The 21,108-nt window shown below is 37.9% G+C and overlaps 1 protein-coding gene across 10 annotated transcripts in view; it reads right to left on the bottom strand.

Annotated features, from left to right (window-relative positions):
- CHD9 (chromodomain helicase DNA binding protein 9) overlaps nucleotides 1–21,108 on the bottom strand; it is a 265,800-nt gene that overhangs the window by 121,139 nt on the left and 123,553 nt on the right. The window contains exon 2 of one of the 10 annotated variants that reach the window (XM_032255727.1): nucleotides 948–1,030. The exons of 6 other annotated variants lie outside the window; for them this stretch is intronic. In XM_032255727.1, the coding sequence (XP_032111618.1) occupies nucleotides 948–977 (30 nt within the window). In that variant the 5' untranslated portion in view covers nucleotides 978–1,030. Of the gene's footprint in view, nucleotides 1–585; nucleotides 908–947; nucleotides 1,866–21,108 lie in introns of those variants that run through there. 3 more of the 10 variants (XM_032255726.1, XM_032255728.1, XM_032255729.1) reach the window with 3 other exon arrangements.

Here is a 21,108-nt window from a genome sequence, read left to right as displayed (position 1 = left end):
TTTTAAAAATGAAGGTTAAAGAAGGATACTATAGATTCATTGATATTTTCATGGCATTCTTGGTTAGTCGATTCAAGTTTTGTCCTGTAAAGATAGTTGATTCAAATTTTATCCCATAAATACTCTGTGCATTTGGAATAAATGTCTTTTCTTTCCTCTTCCCTCCCAAATTCTGAACATTATTAATACATTTTTAAATAGTTTTAATTTAGAATTACTCCTTACAGTTTATTATGATTTTTAGAAAAATAAAGCCTCTGCTTTAAGACTAGAACCTGAAATCACTTAATATTTAAATGCAGCAACATAGCTAGTTAGTAAACAGACATTCTCATACTTAAAATTAGAGAAAGTTTTAGTTTTCCCATGAAAAGAGTTAAATGTGATTTTTTTTTTCTTTTTCTATATCATAATTATTTTGCTCAAGCAATTCGGTAATGAAACAAGTTTTATAGTTTTACATTAAAATTATTAATATTTTAGCAATATCACAGGAAGCAGATCAAGAGCATTTTAAAAAGAATTTCCTCTTCAAACACACATTCATCCACATATACTTAGATCACAGTTTTGTTATGTTCTTACCCGTAAACATGCCTCTGACTATAGCAAAGGAAAAAACCATCAGGAATTTCCAAACACATTTTCATGCTGATTCCAGTGTGCTTCACTGGATATTTTTTCTATACCTGCCTCATCAAAGGTTTCATAGCAGTGCTGCAGCACTGGGAAAGGAAGGAGGGTTTAGAATTGCTCACTAAAATGCCACCTTAAGGCCTACAGGCTATAACAAATAACCAAGACTCGAGAAAACAGCAACAAGCTCAAGATGGCGATGCAGTACGACTCCCGTAGCAGCAGCCAGTAATAAGGAAGGTTATTCAATCCCATTAGCCTTTTAGCCCAAAGAACCCCTCCTCCTCCCACTCATTCAGGCTTTCACTTACCCTTCCTCTTGGCCTCTTCACTGAAGACATTTTTGGCGTCAGACAAAGGCTTGCCCTCTACTTTTTCACCACCCCAGGCAGTGCTCAAGAAAAAAGCATTGAAAGAAGATTCCTAAATGGCCTATTTAGCAAGCTGCAACCAAGAGATGCACAACCCTCCACAAATACACATTTTGATTTATCAACACATTTCTGCCTTGGCAAGTTTATATCTACTGTTCATTCTATTTAGATATGAAAAAGGCTGTAAACACTCCTAAAAAGCTGAGTTTCCTCAATAGCTGTAAGCAGATAGCCAGATTCCAACAAAGCACAGAAAGAAATGAATGCACAAAGCATCAAAATGCATCAGCATGAATATTAGAGATGTCGTTAAAAATACTGACTCCTTCTGCGGAAGTAGGCCAGCAGATGGTGCTACCAGTTATTATTCCATTAGACTCTGCAATTTAACCCCCAATGGACTGTTCTTCCCTCCATGTAACACATTAACTCTCACTCTGCCATTTCCTGCAGTAAAGTTTTTAAAAAATACATAAAAATCTGATTTGAAAAAATCACCTGAGAACTAAAACTGGTGAAATGGCATTATGTGGCTATCAATATTTAAAAAAACAAAATCCAAAGCAATTTTTACTGGAGAAAAATACTTTTCTCCAAGATACTCTAAAATATTTAAAATATGAAAATAGCTGAAGATTAGCAAAGGGTTAAAGAGCAGGTCATGCAAATGAACCCATAAGTGACTTCTCTTTAAGATACTAGATAAGGTTTCTAATAATTTTTCTAACAAAAAGCTAATAATGTTATTTTGAAAATAGAGAAATAAAGCTATTTTCATTTGAATTGTAAAAACAGGCTTAAAATTTTGATATTTATGAAGAATTACTAACAATGTTAAAATTTTTTCATCATCTTAACATAGATGAATACATTTTTCTAACATAAAAAACTCAAAACCTTCCTGACCTTTTCTCCTCACCTTCTATTTTAACTGAACTGATGATTTTTTCAGGTAAAACCGTAGGTTTAGTTCCTTGCTGAAAATAAATAAGTAGCAAGTTGAATTGAATTTGAACATCAGTACAACTTTTCTTTCTATAAAAATTGATTCTATTTTAGTAAGCAATGCCCTTAAATCACTAAAACAAAATTTCACTGCTTTAAAAGTCAAATTTACCTTTCATCAATGCCATTTTTTCAGTTAGTCCTGGCTAGTCATTTGATAGTACTATAAGACAACACTGGGCTCCCCCCTCTGCCCCTTTTAGGAACCAAAGGCCTCAAAACAGAGAAACAACACTATTTTAAACAGGGCTCTAGAAAGACCCACGTGGACAGCGCGAGAGATTAAAGGCAGAGGACAAGGGCAAAGAAAGGATCTGACTGACTTGAGAGGTCATCAGTGTGAAAATAATAACAATAATGAGATAACACTGACTACTTACTAAGTGCCAGGCATTATTCTAAGTATTTTACATGTAATAACTAATTTAATCCTGATTAATAATAGGGTAATAACAGTGATAATGGAGATAAGGGACTGGCCAATGAGAGAGATACTCTGACAGTAGCATTACAAAATGACAGAATAAAACAGAGAACAAGTAATTATAAAAATCACTATGATCAGAAGAGCTAAAATGTAGTGTTTACTATGGGCCAGGCACTATTCCTAACACTTCCTATATATTGACTCAATTAATCTTCAAAACAACTGTGTGAGATAAGTACTACTGTTATTCCCATTTTGTATATGAGGATGCTGGGGCATAGAGAAGTGACTTGCCCAAGATCACATCATAATAAAACAGATGAATAGTGGAGCAGGGATTAAAAGACTTGGGGTCTCTGCAAGAATTGGGTATTAAAAAAAAAGACAGAGAGAGAGAAAAAAAAAAAGACAAGGGGTCTCATTAGGGAGACCACACTCTTAACCACTATATTTTAATCATGTTTGGTTCAACTACCATGATTTACGGAGACTAATTTGAGGACAAAGGAAAGTAGTAACATTCTTAAAACTTCAGAGATACCAATAATAAGCTAGGATAAATTTTTTTTTTTCCAGTAGTCTTTCAAAAGTGTAGAAATCAACTAGACACAGGTGGGGCATGGCTGAGGCTCAGAAGAGCCAGTACTTGGTTTCTCGACTAAGAAAAAGTAAAAGAAGGCTGGGTACGGTGGCTCACACCTGTAATCCCAGCACTTTGGCAGGCTGTGGAGGGAGGATCACCTGAGGTCGGGAGTTCAAGACCAGCCAGACCAACATGGAGGAACCCCGTCTCTACTAAAAATACAAAATTGGCTGGGTATGGTGGCGCATGCCTGTAATCCCAACTACTCAGGAGGCTGAGGAAGGAAAATTTCTTGAACACGGGAGGCTGAGGTTGTGGTGAGCTGAGATTGCGCCATTGCACTCCAGCCTGGGTGACAAGAGCGAAATTCCGTCTCAAAAAAAAAGACGAAAAAAAAAAAAGAAAAAGAAAAAGTAAAAGAAATAGGAAACCTAGTGGAGAAAGAACGTATATGTGTGTGTAATAAGTTTAATTCTTTTAATACTGAGTTTGAAATGGAGAGCTCTAGCAATTGGAAATTTGGGACTAGATCCTGAGAGAGAGAAGTCAGCTGGAACGTAAGATGTGGATTCTCCTGCTGTTCTTTTAAATACCATCAATTCATTGAGACACTCACTATTCACGGAACCTAGGAGGATTTCCAAAATTACTCACTTCTCTTATACAATTTTTCAATAGATTCTATTACCTGACTCAGAATCTCAGCTGTTTACCAATAAATCTTAATAGCAGAGAGCAGAGAATCTAAGATCAAATATTTCTTCTGCTACTAGAATACAATATTTTAAAGCCATATTCCCACAGAATATGAACTGAGGTGTTAAGAAACTGAACATTTTTAACATTGGTCATTTCCCAATTCACACAAACAAATGTACAATGTTATGATTTTTCTGCCCTTTTCCCCCCATCTAAGCAGTCATCAAATTCTGTCAAATCTACTTAATTGTATTTTGGATTTTTTCCCTCTTCTCAGTCCCCAGAGCTCCTGCTTTATTAATTTTCTACTTGTTACACTCTGGTTATGTAGGAAATGTTCTTATCCATAGAAAATATACATCAAAGTCTTTGGAGATGACAGATTACTAGGTCTGCCCCCTATTCAAATGGAGCAAAATAATTTCTTTGTACTATGCTTGCAATTTTTCTGCAAATGTGATAGTTTCAAAATACAAAGTATTTAAAAATTTAAAATAAACAGACAGGCCTTGCTCCCCATGAGCTTGTATGATTAAAATAATAGGCCTGGTGCAGTGGCTCACATCTATAATCCCAGCACTTTGGGAGGCTGAGGTGGATGGATCACTTGAGCTCAGGAGTTCTATATCAGCCTGGCTAATATGGTGAAACTGTCTCTATTAAAAGTAAAAAAAATTAGCTGGGCATGGTGGCACCTGCCTGTAATCCCAGTTACTCAGGAGGCTGAGGCAGGAGAATGGCTTGAACCCAAGAGGCAGAGGTTGCAGACAGCTGAGACTGTGCCACTGTACTATGCCACTGTACAGAGCAAGACTCTGTCTCAAAACAAAGAAACAAACATATAAACAAAAAATACATAAAAGGTACATATATTAGTATCATATCCAAATATTCATTAAAAAAGAAAACTTGTAATAAAACAGATGATATGTGATATATTATTTTGATAGCACCTGGGAGGAATATATGGAAGACCCTAGATATTGTATTTCAGTATTGGGGAAACTCAAAGATTTATAGTATAGGCCGGGCGCGGTGGCTCACGCCTGTAATCCCAGCACTTTGGGAGGCTGAGGTGGGTAGATCACGAGGTCATGAGATCGAGACAATCCTGGACAACATGGTGAAACCCTGTGTCTACTAAGAAATACAGAAAAAAAAAAAATTAGCTGGGTGTGGTGGCACCCGCCTGTAGTCCCAGCTACTCGGGAGGCTGAGGCAGGAGAATTGCTTGAACCCAGGAAGCGGAGATTGCAGTAAGCCGAGATTACGCCACTGTACTCCAGCCCAGTGCCTGGCAACAGAGCGAGACTCTGTCTCAAAAAAACAAAAACAAAAACAACAAAAAAAAAGATTTATAGTATGAGTGTTTGTCAAAGACAGGTCATGAAATAATAGCAAGTCATGACATACATTTAAAGGGTCCAGACAAAAACAGCAACAACACAAATAGAGCGTGTCAATCCCCACTACAGAAAGAGGATGGTGTTTGTCCCCACTACAAAAAAACAAAAAACAACAACAAAAACAGAGTAGAAGAGGATAGTGTCAGTCCCTTATGGATGAACTTCATGCTGCTAATAAAATTATAAATTTTCACACTACCTATTATTCACCTTTTCCTTTGTGAGGAGAAGAAGCAAAGAGACTTGGGCAAGAAATTAAAGGTTTTAAAATCTGAGTGGGGGCTTAGGTCCTTTCTCCTCTGGTAAAGTAATTACACATATACCCAACCCCCATATTGGGGAGTTTCTCCATTTCCAATATTTCACTTGTATTAGTAAAATTACTTAATCAATTTTGTATGTGGACGTAAGTAGAAATTATAAATTTTCAAAAAGAGAAGGGGAAAATGATCACATGGCTACTGTACACTCAGCTACACAGAATAGGTTCCTCTACTAGCTGGCTGGGGTGCTGGAGGTTACACACACAACACATCTAGATAAAGAAATGTTCTACTTATTTTTTAAATATGAAAAAAAATAAGGTCCCAGATATAATTCCTTAGTAAAAATAAAACACAGAACAATGAATTTCAATAACAGAGATACAACCTCCCTGTAGCTAAAATTCTCCCAACCTTTCTCAAGAGACAGGAAGACCCTTAGGCTTTAGGCTTGGAGGACTAGGTGGATAGAAGTTTCAACAGAAGAGGACATAAAACAGAAGAAAGACAGCAAGCCTTGAGCAAGAATGAATTTATCTGCCTAGAGAGACAATGTAGAATAACAGAAGAGAACTAGTGGTGATACCCCAAAACACCAAGTTTCAAGAGCTAGCAGATGAAGAGGAAAGGAAAACAAGAAGAAAATGCAAGAATGGTAAGATGAGTATCAGAAGAGATACTCATGGAAGCCAAGAAAGGAAAGAATTCAAAGCTCTGCAGTCAAAAAGAGAGTAAGCATTTTAAAGTAATTTGGTATTATAAAGATAATTTAACAAGGCATTTTACTTCTCTTAAATTGTTTATTGTAAGGTGGTGTGTTGGTTTTTAGTCTTCTTATTTTAAAAATAGAAGAAGCATGGCTAGGCGTGGTGGCTCACGCCTGTAATCCTACCACTTTGGGAGGCCGAGGCGGATGGATCATGAGGTCAGGAGATCGAGACCATCTAACATGGTGAAACCCCATCTCTATTAAAAGTACAAAAAAAATTAGCTGGGTGTGGTGGCACACACCGGTAGTCCCAGCTACTTAGGAGGCTGAGGCAGAAGAATCGAATGAACCCAGGAGGTGGAGGTTGCAGAGAGCTGAGATTACGCTACTGCACTCCAGACTGGGTGACAGAGTAAGACTGTCTAAAAAAATAATAATAAAAGCATAGTTGTTTACTTAAATATTCATGTTAAATCTATCTAAAAACAATAGATTTGCAGTTAATTTTAGTAATATGTGTCAAACATTAATATGGTGGCTTCTTTTGATGTTTAAGGCATACAACATTTTTCTTTAAACTATCAATAAAGACGTGTTTTAAGAGAAAAGGGAAAAAACTGATCTAAGACCAAATTATAATGTCAGTCTTTTTCTGAAATTTACCCTTAGATTTGTTTTCAGAGTTTTTCACAGAAATGGAACAATTATTTCACTTCACTTTCTTCACATCTGTGAACTGTCATGTTCACAAATTAAAAGGTTTACTTTCCTCTTGTGACTTGCAGTAGTACCCAGGTTTCCACTTTTAGATGACCGTGACTGTTTTTAAGTGTAATAATCTTAATTTGCATTGATACAGTAAGACTTTTTAAGGATTGGCTTTATTTTAAGCATCCACATAAAAGTTCAGGCAAATAGTTGATGTTCATACAAGTTTTGTTTCTTTTTTAAGTAAAAATGTATATCTAACTCACAGGAAGCACAGGGAAAAAAGGAACTTGTTAAATGCAATCAACAAAAACCAGATGTAATCAGCAAAATGGGGATGTAATCACTAAAATCCAGAGTGTAGGAAATTCCATAGGACAAAGGACTCTGTTTCTTCAACAAAGAAATTGTTAAGAAACAAAACAAAAAAAAGGGGAACCACAGAGTAAAAGAGACTTAAGACTAATTGGAATGATAAAACAGAAAAAAAAGAGAGAAACACTTAAAAGACCTCAATAAAATGCAACATGTGGAGCACTGCATTTGGTTTATATGTTTTCTAAGTTTAGATATTGGCCTAAACAAGTCAACTACAAAAATAAATTTACTTAAGAACTAAAGAAATAGAAAATCTGACCAAATATTTGATTATATAAGAAATACGGTTACAGCTTTTCAGAAACAAACAAAAAAAAGAATTACGATTATCTTTTTATGTGTGAAATTGGTTTTTCAGTTGTATTTTAAAGACAAAAATCTAAGGCAGGCCTGGTGGCTCATGCCTCTAATCTCAGAATCTTGGGAGACTAAGGCAGGAGGATTGCTTGAAGCCCAGAGTTCAAGGCCAGCCTGGGCAATGTAATGAGACACACTCTTTTTTTTTTTTTTTTTTTGAGACGGAGTTTTTTGCTCTTGTTACCCAGGCTGGAGTGCAATGGCGCGATCTCGGCTCACCGCAACCTCCGCCTCCTGGGTTCAGGCAATTCTCCTGCCTCAGCCTCCTGAGTAGCTGGGATTACAAGCACGCGCCACCATGCCCAGCTAATTTTTTGTATTTTTAGTAGAGACGGGGTTTCACCATGTTGACCAGGATGGTCTCGATCTCTTGACCTCGTGATCCACCCGCCTCGGCCTCCCAAAGTGCTGGGATTACAGGCGTGAGCGACCGCGCCCGGCAAGAGACACACTCTTTAAAAAAAAATTTAAACTTAGCTAAGTGTGATGGTGCGACATCTGTAGTCCTAGTTGCTTCGGAGGCTGAGGTGGGAGGATTACTCGAGCCCAGGAGCTTGAGGCTGCAGTGAGCTATGTACTCTACGACCCCCTGTACTCAAGTTGGGTGACACAGTAAAACAATGTCTCAAAGAAAAAAACAAACCCCAAACCACCCCTCCCCACCAAATTTTTGTCTTTTAGATGTATAAATCCATGTATTTTTAGATGAATGATAAGACTGAGATGTACTTCAAAAACATCCATGGAGGGGACAGCAATGTTCATTAGAGGGTAATACAGATGCAACAGTGGCCATATAAATTGATGACTGTTGGCAGCTGGGAGATGGATACTTTACTTCTGTGTACACTTGAAATCTTATATAATAAAGAAATTTAAAGTTATATTCTGGAATAACAAATAGTTTGGCATGGCAAGAAAAGTAGATGCATGTGGGAGAATAATAACAAGGAGTAAAATATGAACAGACTAGATTATCAACAGTGTTATAGGTTGTGTTAAAATATCTAGACTTCATGCTGAAGGAATTAGGGAATTAATAAATGATTATATAGAGAGAAGTAACAGGATCACACTTTAAGACATAGGGAGGCTAAATGGTTTTGATAAAAATGCCAGAATAGTTGATAAAATATTATGGGTTTAGAAAAAGGTCATACACGATCTAAAAACAAGTAGTATTTAATCTCCTATTTTACATTAGTTTGTGGTACTTTTCCAAGCAAACTTATTGCTTCCAAATAAGTCAAAAGTATATTTTTAAAACATCAAATCACGAAACCTCACCAAGTTCACTACTTGTTGACAACATTAAATATGCTCAATTTTTCAGTCCATAAATTATCCCTAACACTAAAAACTATTCTCAGCATAACACTGTGATTAAGAGCATGGGTTTTTGAGACAGCCTTGGATTCTGGTTCCAGTTCCATCATTTACCTGGGCCTCAACTTCCTCAAGTGTAAAATGTAGATAATAATAGTATTCACCTGCCGGGCACGGTGGCTCACGCCTGTAATCCCAGTACATTGGGAAGCTGAGGTGGGTGGATCACCTGAGGTCAGAAGTTCAAGACCAGCCTGGCCATCACGGTGCAACCCCATCTTTAAAAAATAAAAAATAAAAAAATAAATAGTATTCACCTAATAGGGCTCTTGTGAGACCTAATAGATAATGCTTGGCCAGGCGCGGTGGCTCAACCCTGTAATCCCAGCACTTTGGGAGGCCGAGGGGGGGTGGATCACGAGGTCAAGAGATCGAGACCATCCTGGTCAACATGGTGAAACCCCGTCTCTACTAAAAATACAAAAATATTAGCTGGGCATGGTGGCGCGTGCCTGTAATCCCAGCTACTCAGGAGGCTGAGGCAGGAGAATTGCCTGAACCCAGGAGGCGGAGGTTGCGGTGAGCCGAGATCGCGCCATTGCACTCCAGCCTGGGTAACATGAGTGAAACTCCATCTCAAAAAAAAAAAAAAAAAAAAAAAAAGATAATGCTTGTAGAGAGCATGGTGTCAGGCATACAAATACTGAGAGATGTTAGGTATTGTTATTGTTATTGGTGTGATGTGATACTGTGTTCTTCTCAGTACATTATATCAGGGAGTATATGATGTCAGTGTCTTATTACTGGTGATGCTGCCCTTCGTTACTTGGTTAAAGTAGTGTCTGCAATTTATTCTCCATATAAATGTCTTTTTTGTAATTAATACATATTTTATTATGTATTTATTTATCTCCAGGAGATATTTTGAGACTATGCAAATATCTTCTTTCCCATACACATTTGCCCAATAATTCTAGCATTCACTGATTCTTGCCCATAACAATCATTATTGTGGTATTTGCCTAATGGAAAGTTTCTATTTCTATAATTCCTTCCACATTTTCAATTGGAATTCTACTATAAACAAGAGCTGTCTCTTCTCCCTTTTTTTTTTTTTTGAGACGGAGTTTCGCCCTTGTTACCCAGGCTGGAGTGCAATGGCACGATCTCGGCTCACCGCAACCTCCGCCCGCTGGGTTCAAGCAATTCTCCTGCCTCAGCCTCCCGAGTAGCTGGGACTACAGGCGTGCGCCACCATGCCCAGCTAATTTTTGTATTTTTAGTAGAGACGGGGTTTCACCATGTTGACCAGGATGGTCTCGATCTCTTGACCTCGTGATCCACCTGCCTCGGCCTCCAAAAGTGCTGGGATTACAAGCATCTTCTCCCTTTTTATTTAATTTATTCACTCATTTGTTCCAGTATAGACTCACAGATCTCAGCTCCACCTCCCAGGTTCAAACAATTCTCAGCCTCCCGAGTAGCTGGGATTATAGGCACCCACCACCATGCCCAGCTAATTGCTGTTGCTGTTGTTGTTTTGAGATGGAGTCTTGCTCTGTCATCCAGGCTGGACTGCAGTGGCATGATCGTGGCTCATTGCAACCTCTGCCTCCCAGGTTCAAGTGATCCTCTTCCCTCAGCCTCCCGAGTAGCCGGGACTACAGGCACGTGCCACCATGCCCACCTAAGTTTTGTATTTTTAGTAGAGATGGGGTTTCATCATGTTGGTCAGTCTGGTCTCGAACTCTTGCCTCATGATCTGCCCACCTTGGACTCCCAAAGTGCTGTGATTACAGGCATGAGCCACTGTGCCTGGCCAATATTTCTTTCTATGGGTTATAATCTGACACTACGATTATTTACTTGTTCAAACTGTCCTAACTTTGGTCATTTACTGCTCCTTCAAGTTGGTTCCTGTGTTTTTAACCCCACCATATTTCAAGCACTTCCTTATTTTCTGGTACTGTAAAGATATTCCAGTAAAATAGTTTAATGGTCAAGATGGAAGTGGCTGAGATGGAAACCACACAACCGTAGGTTAAGAAGCGAATAGAGGGTGGGGAGCTGGGGAGAGTTAGCAAGGGGAGAAATGCCAGATGTAGGTGATGGGGAGGAAGGCAGCAAATCACACTGCCACGAGTGTACCTATGCAACAATTTTGCATGTTCTTCACATGTACCCCAAACGCTAAAATGCAATAAAATAAATAAATGGGGGGGAAAAAAAAAAAGAAGCGAATAGAAACTACATGGAAACTACCTGTGGGAGCTAAACAATTAGTATACACAGACATACAGAGTAGAACAACAGACACTGGATCCAAAAGGTGGCAGAGCGAGAGCAGAGTCAGGGATGAAATACCACCAGCTGGGCACAATGTATACTATTTAGTTGATGAGTATACTAAATGCCCAAACTTCACCACTATTCAAAAATCCATGTATCTCAACTGTACTTATACCTCTAAATTTATAAAAATAAAACTTTTCAAATCTAAAAATAATTAAAAACATGACTTTGAATTATTAAGTAAAATAAAAGGTGAAATTTTCAATTTTCAAAATATATGTACACGTTTATCTATATGAATATATATGAATATATGCTGAATGAATTAAGAAATCAATAAATGACTACATATAGCATAATAACAGGATCAGATTTTAAGATATAGAGTTGTTAAGTGCTTTCAATAAAAATCCATCTGTGGGGCCAGGCATGGTAGCTCTCATCTGTAATCCCAGGACTTTGGGAGGCTGAGGACTGCTTGAACCAGGAGTTCGAGACCAGCCTGGGGAACATAGCAAGATCCCATCTCTACAAAAAAATTTAAAAATCAGCTGAGCATGGTGGCTCACACTTGTAATTCCAGCTACTCGGGAGGCTGAGGTGGGAGGATTGTGTGAGCCCTTGAGGTCAAGGCTACTATAAGTCTTGTTCATATCACTGCAATCTAGCCTGGGCGACAGAGAGACCATGGCTCCCCTGCCCCCCGCCACCAAAAAAAGGAAGAGAAATTCTAACCATGTCAACTGAGCCCTTCCAAAATTCATCTAATGGTTCTTCTTCAGCTTGCACTAAACCTCTCTAATTGAATATTTCTAGTTTAAATTTGTGAACTGGTACCATCTCCTACATTCCTACTGACTGTTTATTTCTGCTTAATATCTCTTTGGGTATCCTACCATTAGTTCTTAATTACACATTCCCCTCTTACTTGAATGATCATACTTAGAAATGTTAATTAAAAAAAAAATCTCATGGCCAAGCACGGTACCTCATACCTGTAATCCCAGCACTTTGGGAGGCAGAGGCAGAAGGACTGCTTGAGGCCAGGAGTTTGAGACCAGCTTGGGCAACATACCAAGACCCTATCTCTACAAAAAGAAAGAAATTGGGTGTTGTGGTGTGCGCTATCGACCTGGCTACTTGGAAGGCTAAGGCGGGAGGATCCCTTGAGCCCAAGAGTTTGAGGCTACAGTGAGCTATGGCCATTGCACTCTATCCTCGGCAACAGAGCAAGATACTATCTCTAAAAAAAAATTAAAATAAAATTTTAAATTTCTTATGAAGCTGAATCTATACAGGGGTATGCCTGTGTGTACACACAAAACAACTACTCAAGTACAGTCCCGCATTGATTAATGATGGGGATACACCCTGAGAAATGTGTCATTAGGCAATTTCATCGTTATATGAGTATCACAGGATATACTTGCACAGACTGGGCAAGGTGGCTCATGCCTGTAATCCTATCACTTTGGGGGGCCGAGGCAGGCGAATCACCTGAGATCAGGGGTTCAAGACCAGCCTGACCAACATGGAGAAACCCTGTCTCTACTAAAAAAAATACAAAATTAGCTGGGTGTGGTGGCGCATGCCTGTAATCCCAGTTACTGAGGAGGCTGAGGCAGGAGAATTGCTTGAACTCGGGAGGCAGAGGTTGCAGTGAGCCAAGACTGGGCAACAAGAATGAAACTCCATCTCAAAAAGGTACAATAAAAATATATGAAACAACCATTGTATATGCTGTCCATTGTTAACCAAAACACTGTTATGCAGCACATGACTGTATAAAATAAATAGTATGTAAAATAAATGGTACATGCCTTATAAACAAAATGAGTATATAGTGTAATAGCTGGCCCAAAAAAGCAAATGCAATCTTAAGACTGTGCAAACAGAAATATGGTCTATAGAACAAAGGAGGTAGCAATTATGCTGTACTCTAGTCTTCCCATGAGAAATGTATTCTCTTTTGGCTTAAGAGGAACATGAACTAGATCACTCATTGAGACATATTATACAAATACATACTGTTCACCACATATTGCTGTAAGTGCTGGGAATAAAACAATAGGAAAAAAAGTTTCTTTTCTTTTCTTTTTTTTGAGACAGAGTTTTGCTCTGCCACCCAGGCTGCAGTGCAGTGGCACGATCTCAGCTCACTGCAACCTCCACCTCCCGGGTTCAAGTGATTCTCTTGCCTCAGCCTCCCGAGTAGCTGGGATTACAGACACATACCCCCAAAACCCGGCTAATTTTTGTATTTTTTGTAGAGACAGGGTTTCGCCATGTTGGCCAGGCTGGTCTTGAACTCCTGGCTTCAAGTGATCTGCCCATCTTGGCCTCCCAAATGCTGAGATTACAGGTGTGAGCCGCTGCGCCCAGCCATGAAGAAAAAGTTCCTTTTCTAATGCAGCTAACATTTTAGAAAAGGAGGTAAACAAATAGGAAAAACATCAGGCAAGTGTAAAGGTTATACAGAGAATGAAAACAGAATGCTGTGATGAAAGGTGATAGGGTGATCATTTTAGAACAGGTTCAGGGAAAGTCTCATGGAGGAGGTGCCATTAAATACTGAAATCTGAATGAAAAGAAAGAACTAGCCATGTAAAGATCAGAGGAAAGATGAATTAAAAATTATCTTAAGCAAGTGTGAGAAATTATCTACAAAGCAAAATGACCAATATACTGGTTTTATATCTTAACAATAAGTTTCCCTATAACATTTGTACAAACTATACATGCTAGTCTGTTCATCTAGAAACTGTCCCATCTATAGAAGTTATGGGACACTACCTCAAGTTCTCTTCAGATCTTATCTGTTCAGGTCCTACAACTTTAAGCTTATTTCTTCTACTAATGCACCATCATCATTATTCTCAACGGTCTGATTGTCTAAGACAGTGTTTATGAACTAACAGCTGTAATCTCATCATGGGCCATCAATTCAGTGGATAGTAACCAACATTCTTTATAAATGAAGTAGATCAGTGTTTTGTGAAACATTGGTTATATCTTCCTAAACACACACACATGCCTCTACATATATACATTTAGAAACATTTATAAATAAACACATATACTGGAATCCAGTCAGGAAGTTTTCAAAACACTATTCTAAGAGGTCAGTGAATGCTTCAATTTCATTTAATGTCATTCAACACAAATAATGATATTGGTCTGTCCTATTTTGGAGATTCCCTGTAATAAAAGTATTACGATGAATATAACAGCTTCAGTGGGTTTGGTGAGTCCTGTTAGCAAATTATTGAAACGGAGGGTACTTTGGGGAACCCCCAGAACTTGCAGTTGGTGTCAGACGTGAGGACAGTCTTAGGACTGTGCTAACTTTGCAGTCTGGCTAACTCTGAGTAATGCTTCTCAATGGGAAAAAAAAAAAAAGTCTGGTGGGAAAATAAAGAGATCTTGATCTGCTATCTTCAAATGCAAATTCCAATTTAAAAGATTTTTACATTTTTATAAGACTTATAAAATAATGAAAACTAGGATTGGCAATAATTCCATGCTATCAAAGACTTATCTATAGGAAACCTGAACTAAGAAAACTGCTTCCTTAAATATCTTAGGCATTCCCATTCCATCTGTACAGAAGAATACATCTATGTGATGAGATTCAATATTCCTATGTAAATTTTTAAAAATTTAGCATGTTTGACTTAAAAGGATACAAGAAGAGGAACTGCATGACAGTCACTTAAAATATCACATGAAAAAGAAATTATTTTTTGAGGCTTGAAAGAAGTTCCATTCTTCAAACAAACACTGAATGCCTATTATGGGTCAGGTACCACTTGATGTTAGAACAATGGACATGTGGTCTCTCAGAAAGAAATTTATAACCTGGTAGTACAAAACTATCACCAATGAGTAAAACGCAGAGGGAATCATAGTTAATAGTACTCTTCATCAGCATGTTCCCTTCCTTTAGCACCCACTCCCCAGCACTCTGTTCATACTGTTTTTGGAAGGCTCTAAAAATGGAAAAACAGGATGGAGTACTATAGAATAAACCCATGGTTGTAGATGGATACTCTTGAGAAAATATAATTGGCTACATAGGAAGAGAGAGGGTTTCTGTAATTCTAATCACAAAAAGAGTTCAAACAAAAAAATGCTAGAGGCTGGGCATGGTGGCTCACATCTACAATCCCAGCATTTTGGGAGGCCGAGGTGGACAGATCACCTGAGGTCAGGAGTTTGAGGCCAGCCTGGCCAACATGGTGAAACCCCATCTGTATGAAAAATACAAAAATTAGTTGGGCGTGGTGGTACACGCCTGTAATTCTAGCTACCCAGGAGGCTGACAGAGGTTGCATTGCTGAGGTCGCACCACTGCACTACAGCCTGAGCAACACAGCAAGACTTCAACTCAAAAAAAAAAAAAAAAAAAAAAAATAGCTAGGGAGAATATTGATACAGCAGAATGAGTTGAGCTGGACAGCCTGCTTAGTCTCATTCAATTCTGGGATTTTAAGATTCTACAAACAAGTGTTGATATTTAAAATAATCAAGAACATGCAAATAGGTTATCTTCTATAACAGCGTAACAGAATCCTGATATGAAATACTTTCCTGCTTATATAAAGTAGCCTGAGGTATACTGCAAATCTGATTCTCTACTGTAACCTCAATGAATAAAAACCAGGTAGACCACACAATCAATTTTTTCATGGATTGTTGAGTAAAAAATGTTACTCAAATCCTACTGTAATTAAAAACAGGACACAGGATTAGAGATGAAAACTAACGTGTGCAATGTTTGATAGTTTACAGAGGACTTTAATCTGTAAAATGTTATCTTATTTAATTCTTCCAAACTCCTAGGAAATGGCTATAGTGGTGGTAGTGGTACTCATTATTCCTATTTTAAAATGAAGGAGCATTAGCCAAATTATATAACCTTTCCTTTATAGTAGTCTACCAGTGTATCTCACTCAGCCTCTTCTCTCTTCTACTCCCTTATTTTTCACAAAATTAACACATTTACCACAGTAACACATCTCAACACTTAGTTGGGGGTGAAGGGAGTGGAATGGCACAGATTAGTAAATACTCTTTGAAATTCTGAGAGGAGAGAAGCACCTTTACTGCTTACCTTCCTACCTTTGACAATCACTATTCTATACCTTTCTTCTAAAGAAGTATGTTATTCACTAACATATAAATTTTAAACACATGAAAATTGAAGGTAGAAATGAAGGTATATGAGAAAAAACAAAACTTAATTTCACTTGAGATGATTCACATAAAACTTTAGCTTAGAAAGTTCTAAAACTAGGCTGGGCACAGTGGCTCATGCCTCTAATCCCAGCACTTTGGGAGGCCAAGGTGGATGGATCATGAGGTCAGGAGATCGAGACCATCCTGGCTAACATGATGAAACCCCATATCTACTAAAAATACAAGAAATAAGCCGGGTATGGTGACACATGCCTGTAGTCCCAGCTATGCAGGAGGCTGAGGCAGGAGAATTGCTTGAACCTGGAAGGCGTAGGTTACAGTGAGCCAAGGTTGCGCCACTGCACTTCAGCCAGGGCAACAAAGCAAGACTCTGTCTTGAAAGAAAAGAAAAGAAAAGAAAGAACTGCCCAACAATTTACAGAACACTGCAATCCTAGATTGGATCTGATCATTGTCTTTAAAACTCAGAAGACTGGTTCACTCATTTAGTATTCATTTAACAAATACTTGTTGAACACTTAATATGTACTGTTCCTAACACTTCTCATTGCTTTCTCTGTCACCTACTTATATTAAGGGCTCTTATGATTATGTCAAATACTCTGCTTTCAAAAATGAGTTGTTCTAATACCTACCAAGCCTGATCATTTATTGTGGTAAGCAGAATTCTAAGATGAATCCCCAATGAATCATGCTCTTATAAAACTCTCTCCTTTGATTGTGGGCTGAACCTGCAAAAATGTTGGAATACCACAGGCTATGTGGCAAAAGTGAAAGAATTTTACAGATATAATTAAGGCCTTTATCAGTCTACTTAGTGGTTACCAAGGGCTAGGGACTGGAGAGTAGGGTAAGAGAGAGGTAGGTAGGTAAAAGAGCAACGTTCTTGTGGTGATGGAACTATTCTGTATCTTGGCTTTGGTGGTGGTTTCATGAACCTACAAATGTAGTAAAATTTCATTTAAATAAACACACAAACACATGCAAATGAGAGCATGGTAAACTGAGGAAATCTAAATAAAGATTGGTAGATTGTATCAACTCAGTTTCTTGGTTCTGATAATATATTATAGTTTTGCAAGATTCTTCTTTGTGGGGAACTGAATAAAGGATATACTGAGGCTGGGCGCAGTGGGCCATGCCTGTAATCCCAGCACTTTGGGAGGCTGAGGCGAGTGAATCACTTGAAGCCAAGTGTTCAAGACCAGCCTGGCCAACATGGCGAAAACCCATCTCTACTAAAAATACAAAAATTAGCCAGGTGTGGTGATGCACGCCTATGATCCCAGCTACTTGGGAGACTGTGGCATGAGAACTGCTTGAACCTGGCAGGTAGAGATTGCAGTCAGCTGAGATCATGCCACTGCACTCCGGCCTAGATGACAGAGCGAGACCCTGTCTCGGGGGGCGGGAAAAAAAAAAAAGCATACATTGAATCTCTCTGTATTATTTCTTACAACTGCAGGCTAATCTGCAATTATCTCAAAATCAAACTTATTTGAAAAAAGAGAGAGCTTAGACCTTCTCTGAGCTCAGAGATACACTCCTGCTGGCCTTGAAGAAACAAACTGTTATGAGTTCTGCAGCTACAAGGAAATGTGTTTTGTCAACAATCTCATAAGCCTAGACCCTGAGCCTCAGATGAGATACTACAGCCCAAGTTGACATCCTGGTTGCAGTTTTGTGAGAACCTGAGAAAAGAACCCACATAAGCTGTGTCTAGACACCTGACCCAAGGAAGCCATGAGCTAATAAATGAGTGCTGTTTTAAGCCAGACTAAATATGTGGTAATTTGTTACTATTAGAAAATATATTCATATACCCAATGATTGAACAATTCCAATCTTGGGTACATGTCCAACATAATTAAAGTTCAATAACATGCAAAACTAACCTATAAGGTTGTAAGTCAGAATGGTGGTCACCCTTAGTGACCAAGGATAGTGACCAGTAGGAGGCGACAGCAGGCTTCTAGAATTGTGCTAGTATCTTATGTCTTGGTCTGGATACTGGTTTATATAGATGATGTTTAATATCTGAAAATTGATCAAATTGTTCACTTATAATTTGTGTATTTTCTGTACGTACATTATACTTTAAGAAAATTTACATTAAAAGATTATAACTCAAACTGAAGAACATTTTATAATCTTATCATTAATCTGAGTAAGCAATAATTCTTAGAAGTATTTAAGGAAAAGACCAACCGTTCTGTTAATGCAATAATGTCTTGATGCTAAAAACAAATTATTTTCTTGATTATATATATAAGTGTGACATTTCAGATGTATTTCATTAAGAAAACAGTAACAGCGAAATATAATATTGCCTATTTCCTCTAATGCCAGGAGAAATCTATGAAATGCTGAAAGAGGCCTGAGAGTTACCTTAACCAATGTTATTAGTGATGGGGATAGGGGGCAGCAGGAAAAAAGTAAAAATTTTAAAACCCATGACCAAAATGTGAAGAAAACTGAAATACAAGGTTTAAATCTATACTCACGTTTCTGAATAACACCATTGTCTCTATCTCTAGTTATATCTTCAATTTTCAAACACTTGTTTTACTTTATTTTCAAAATTTTATCTTTTGAAACAGGGTCTCACTCCGTCACCCAGGCTGGAGTGCAGTGGCGTGATCATAGCTCATCTCACAGGTACCTTGAACTCCTGGGCTCAAGTGATCCTCCCACAGCACTGGAGTTATGGCAGAAGTCACTGTGCCCAGCCTTCTTAAGATATTTTTACCTAAAACTTTGAATTTGCTATTCTAGTTGTCAAGAGTGCCCTTTCTCCAAAAGGTACCCTAGTAAATATCTATTCAAAAATTCACTTTTAGATAGCACTTTCTTTTTATTATATGTAATTTTACAAGAGTAATATTTGTTTTAAAACAGTAATATTACTATAGTATATTGTAGTTATTTATAAGCTGAAGTCACATTTAATTTGTATCTCTAAAACCTAGCCAATGGTTAGCACAGGTTCAACATCTGTATAATGAGGATACTCACAGTAGCTAACCTAATTCACAGTTGCTGTGAATTTAAATGAGATCATTCAAGTAAAGGATTTTAGAACAGTATCTGACATGTAGACACTTGGTAAATGTTAGTGTTCGTTATTGTGATTAAGATTAATGTTCCCTATACAGATAAGTCTCAAAACCCAATAAAGACGAAACAAAGATTCCAATTTTAAAAATGGGTCAACGATTTGAATGGACACTTTTCCAAAGAAGATGGATTGAGAATAAACAATAGAAAAGGTGCTCAGATTATTAGACATTAGGGAAATACAAATTCAAACCACAATAAGATATCAATCTGCATTTGGATGGTTAAAACATTTTAAAAATAAATATTTAGTGCTAGAGAGGATATGGAGCAACAGGAACTCCTATATACTGCTGATGGGAATGCAAAATGGTGCAACCATTTTGGAAAACTGTTTGGTATTGTTTTATAAAGTTCAACATATGCTTAACATATGACCCTCAGCAATTTTAGTCATATATTTATCCAAGAGAGTGAAAACTTATGGTAACAACAACAAAAAGCTGTGTAAACATGTTACAGAGGCTTTATTCATAATTACAAAAACCTGGAAACAACCCAAATACCTTTTAACTTGTGAATACATAAACAATTTGTGGTACATTCATATAATGGAATATAACTCAGTAACATGAAGGAAAAAACTATTGATATAGGCAACAAAAAATATTTTATGCCAAACAGAAGTCAGACTAGTAACATAACATACTGCATGATCCCATCCATTCAACATTCTAAAAAATGCAAAACTGTAAAGAAAGAAAGTAATCATTGGTTACCAGGATCTAGAGTTAGGGGAAAGATTGACGGCAAAGAGGGATGAGGGAATTTTGTGGGGAAGATGTCAATAATCCATATCTTGGCCAGGCGCGGTAGCTCAAGCCTGTAATCCCAGCACTGTGGGAGGCCGAGGCGGGTGGATCACGAGGTCAAGAGATCGAGACCATCCTGGTCAACACGGTGAAACCCCATCTCTACTAAAAATACAAAAAATTAGCTGGGCATGGTGGCGCGTGCCTGTAATCCCAGCGACTCAGGAGGCTGGGGCAGAAGAATTGCCTGAACCCGGGAGGCGGAGGTTGCAGTGAGCCCAGATCGGGCCATTGCACTCCAGCCTGGGTAACAAGAGCGAAACTCCGTCTCAAAAAAAAAAAAAATCCATATCTTGATTATGGTAAGATTATAGAACTGTGCATATTTTTTAAAACTCACAGAATTATATATCATACAAAAAATAATGTTACTGGATGTAAATTATTTTTCAATAAATCTGTCTAAAAAATTTAATGTTCTTTAGGCTTCTATTCTCATACTAAGAAGCTAATACCACTAGACTTCTAAATCTAGGTTAATATCTTGATACTTATTTCTTTCCCTTAATCCCAGTAGCTGCTCTTGAAGTTCTGTCCTATGACTCTTATTTAAGTCTCTAAATAGTGCCTATTCCTAGACTTCTGGATGCTATTTCTTCACTTGTCTGCTTTCAGGAGTCTTGTGTTTGGAACAGGGAAGGAGAGTTGGAGTAGGAGTTGGAAGATCCACCAGTAGATTACAGAAAGAGGTCTAATGTTGACTGAAGGGTTAGTATAGAAACTGATATTTTAAAATGACTATATCATTTTGATTTTAACAGCTTTTAGAAAGTAGTATAAAGGTGAATTGTTGTTGATTGTAATTGTTGAAAGGACA

This window comes from Sapajus apella, unplaced genomic scaffold (genome assembly GCF_009761245.1).
Source record: "Sapajus apella isolate SASKATOON/1434 unplaced genomic scaffold, GSC_monkey_1.0 scaffold90, whole genome shotgun sequence".
NCBI classification, from domain to species: Eukaryota; Metazoa; Chordata; class Mammalia; order Primates; family Cebidae; genus Sapajus; species Sapajus apella.
This window is presented reverse-complemented; position numbering and strand designations above follow the sequence as displayed.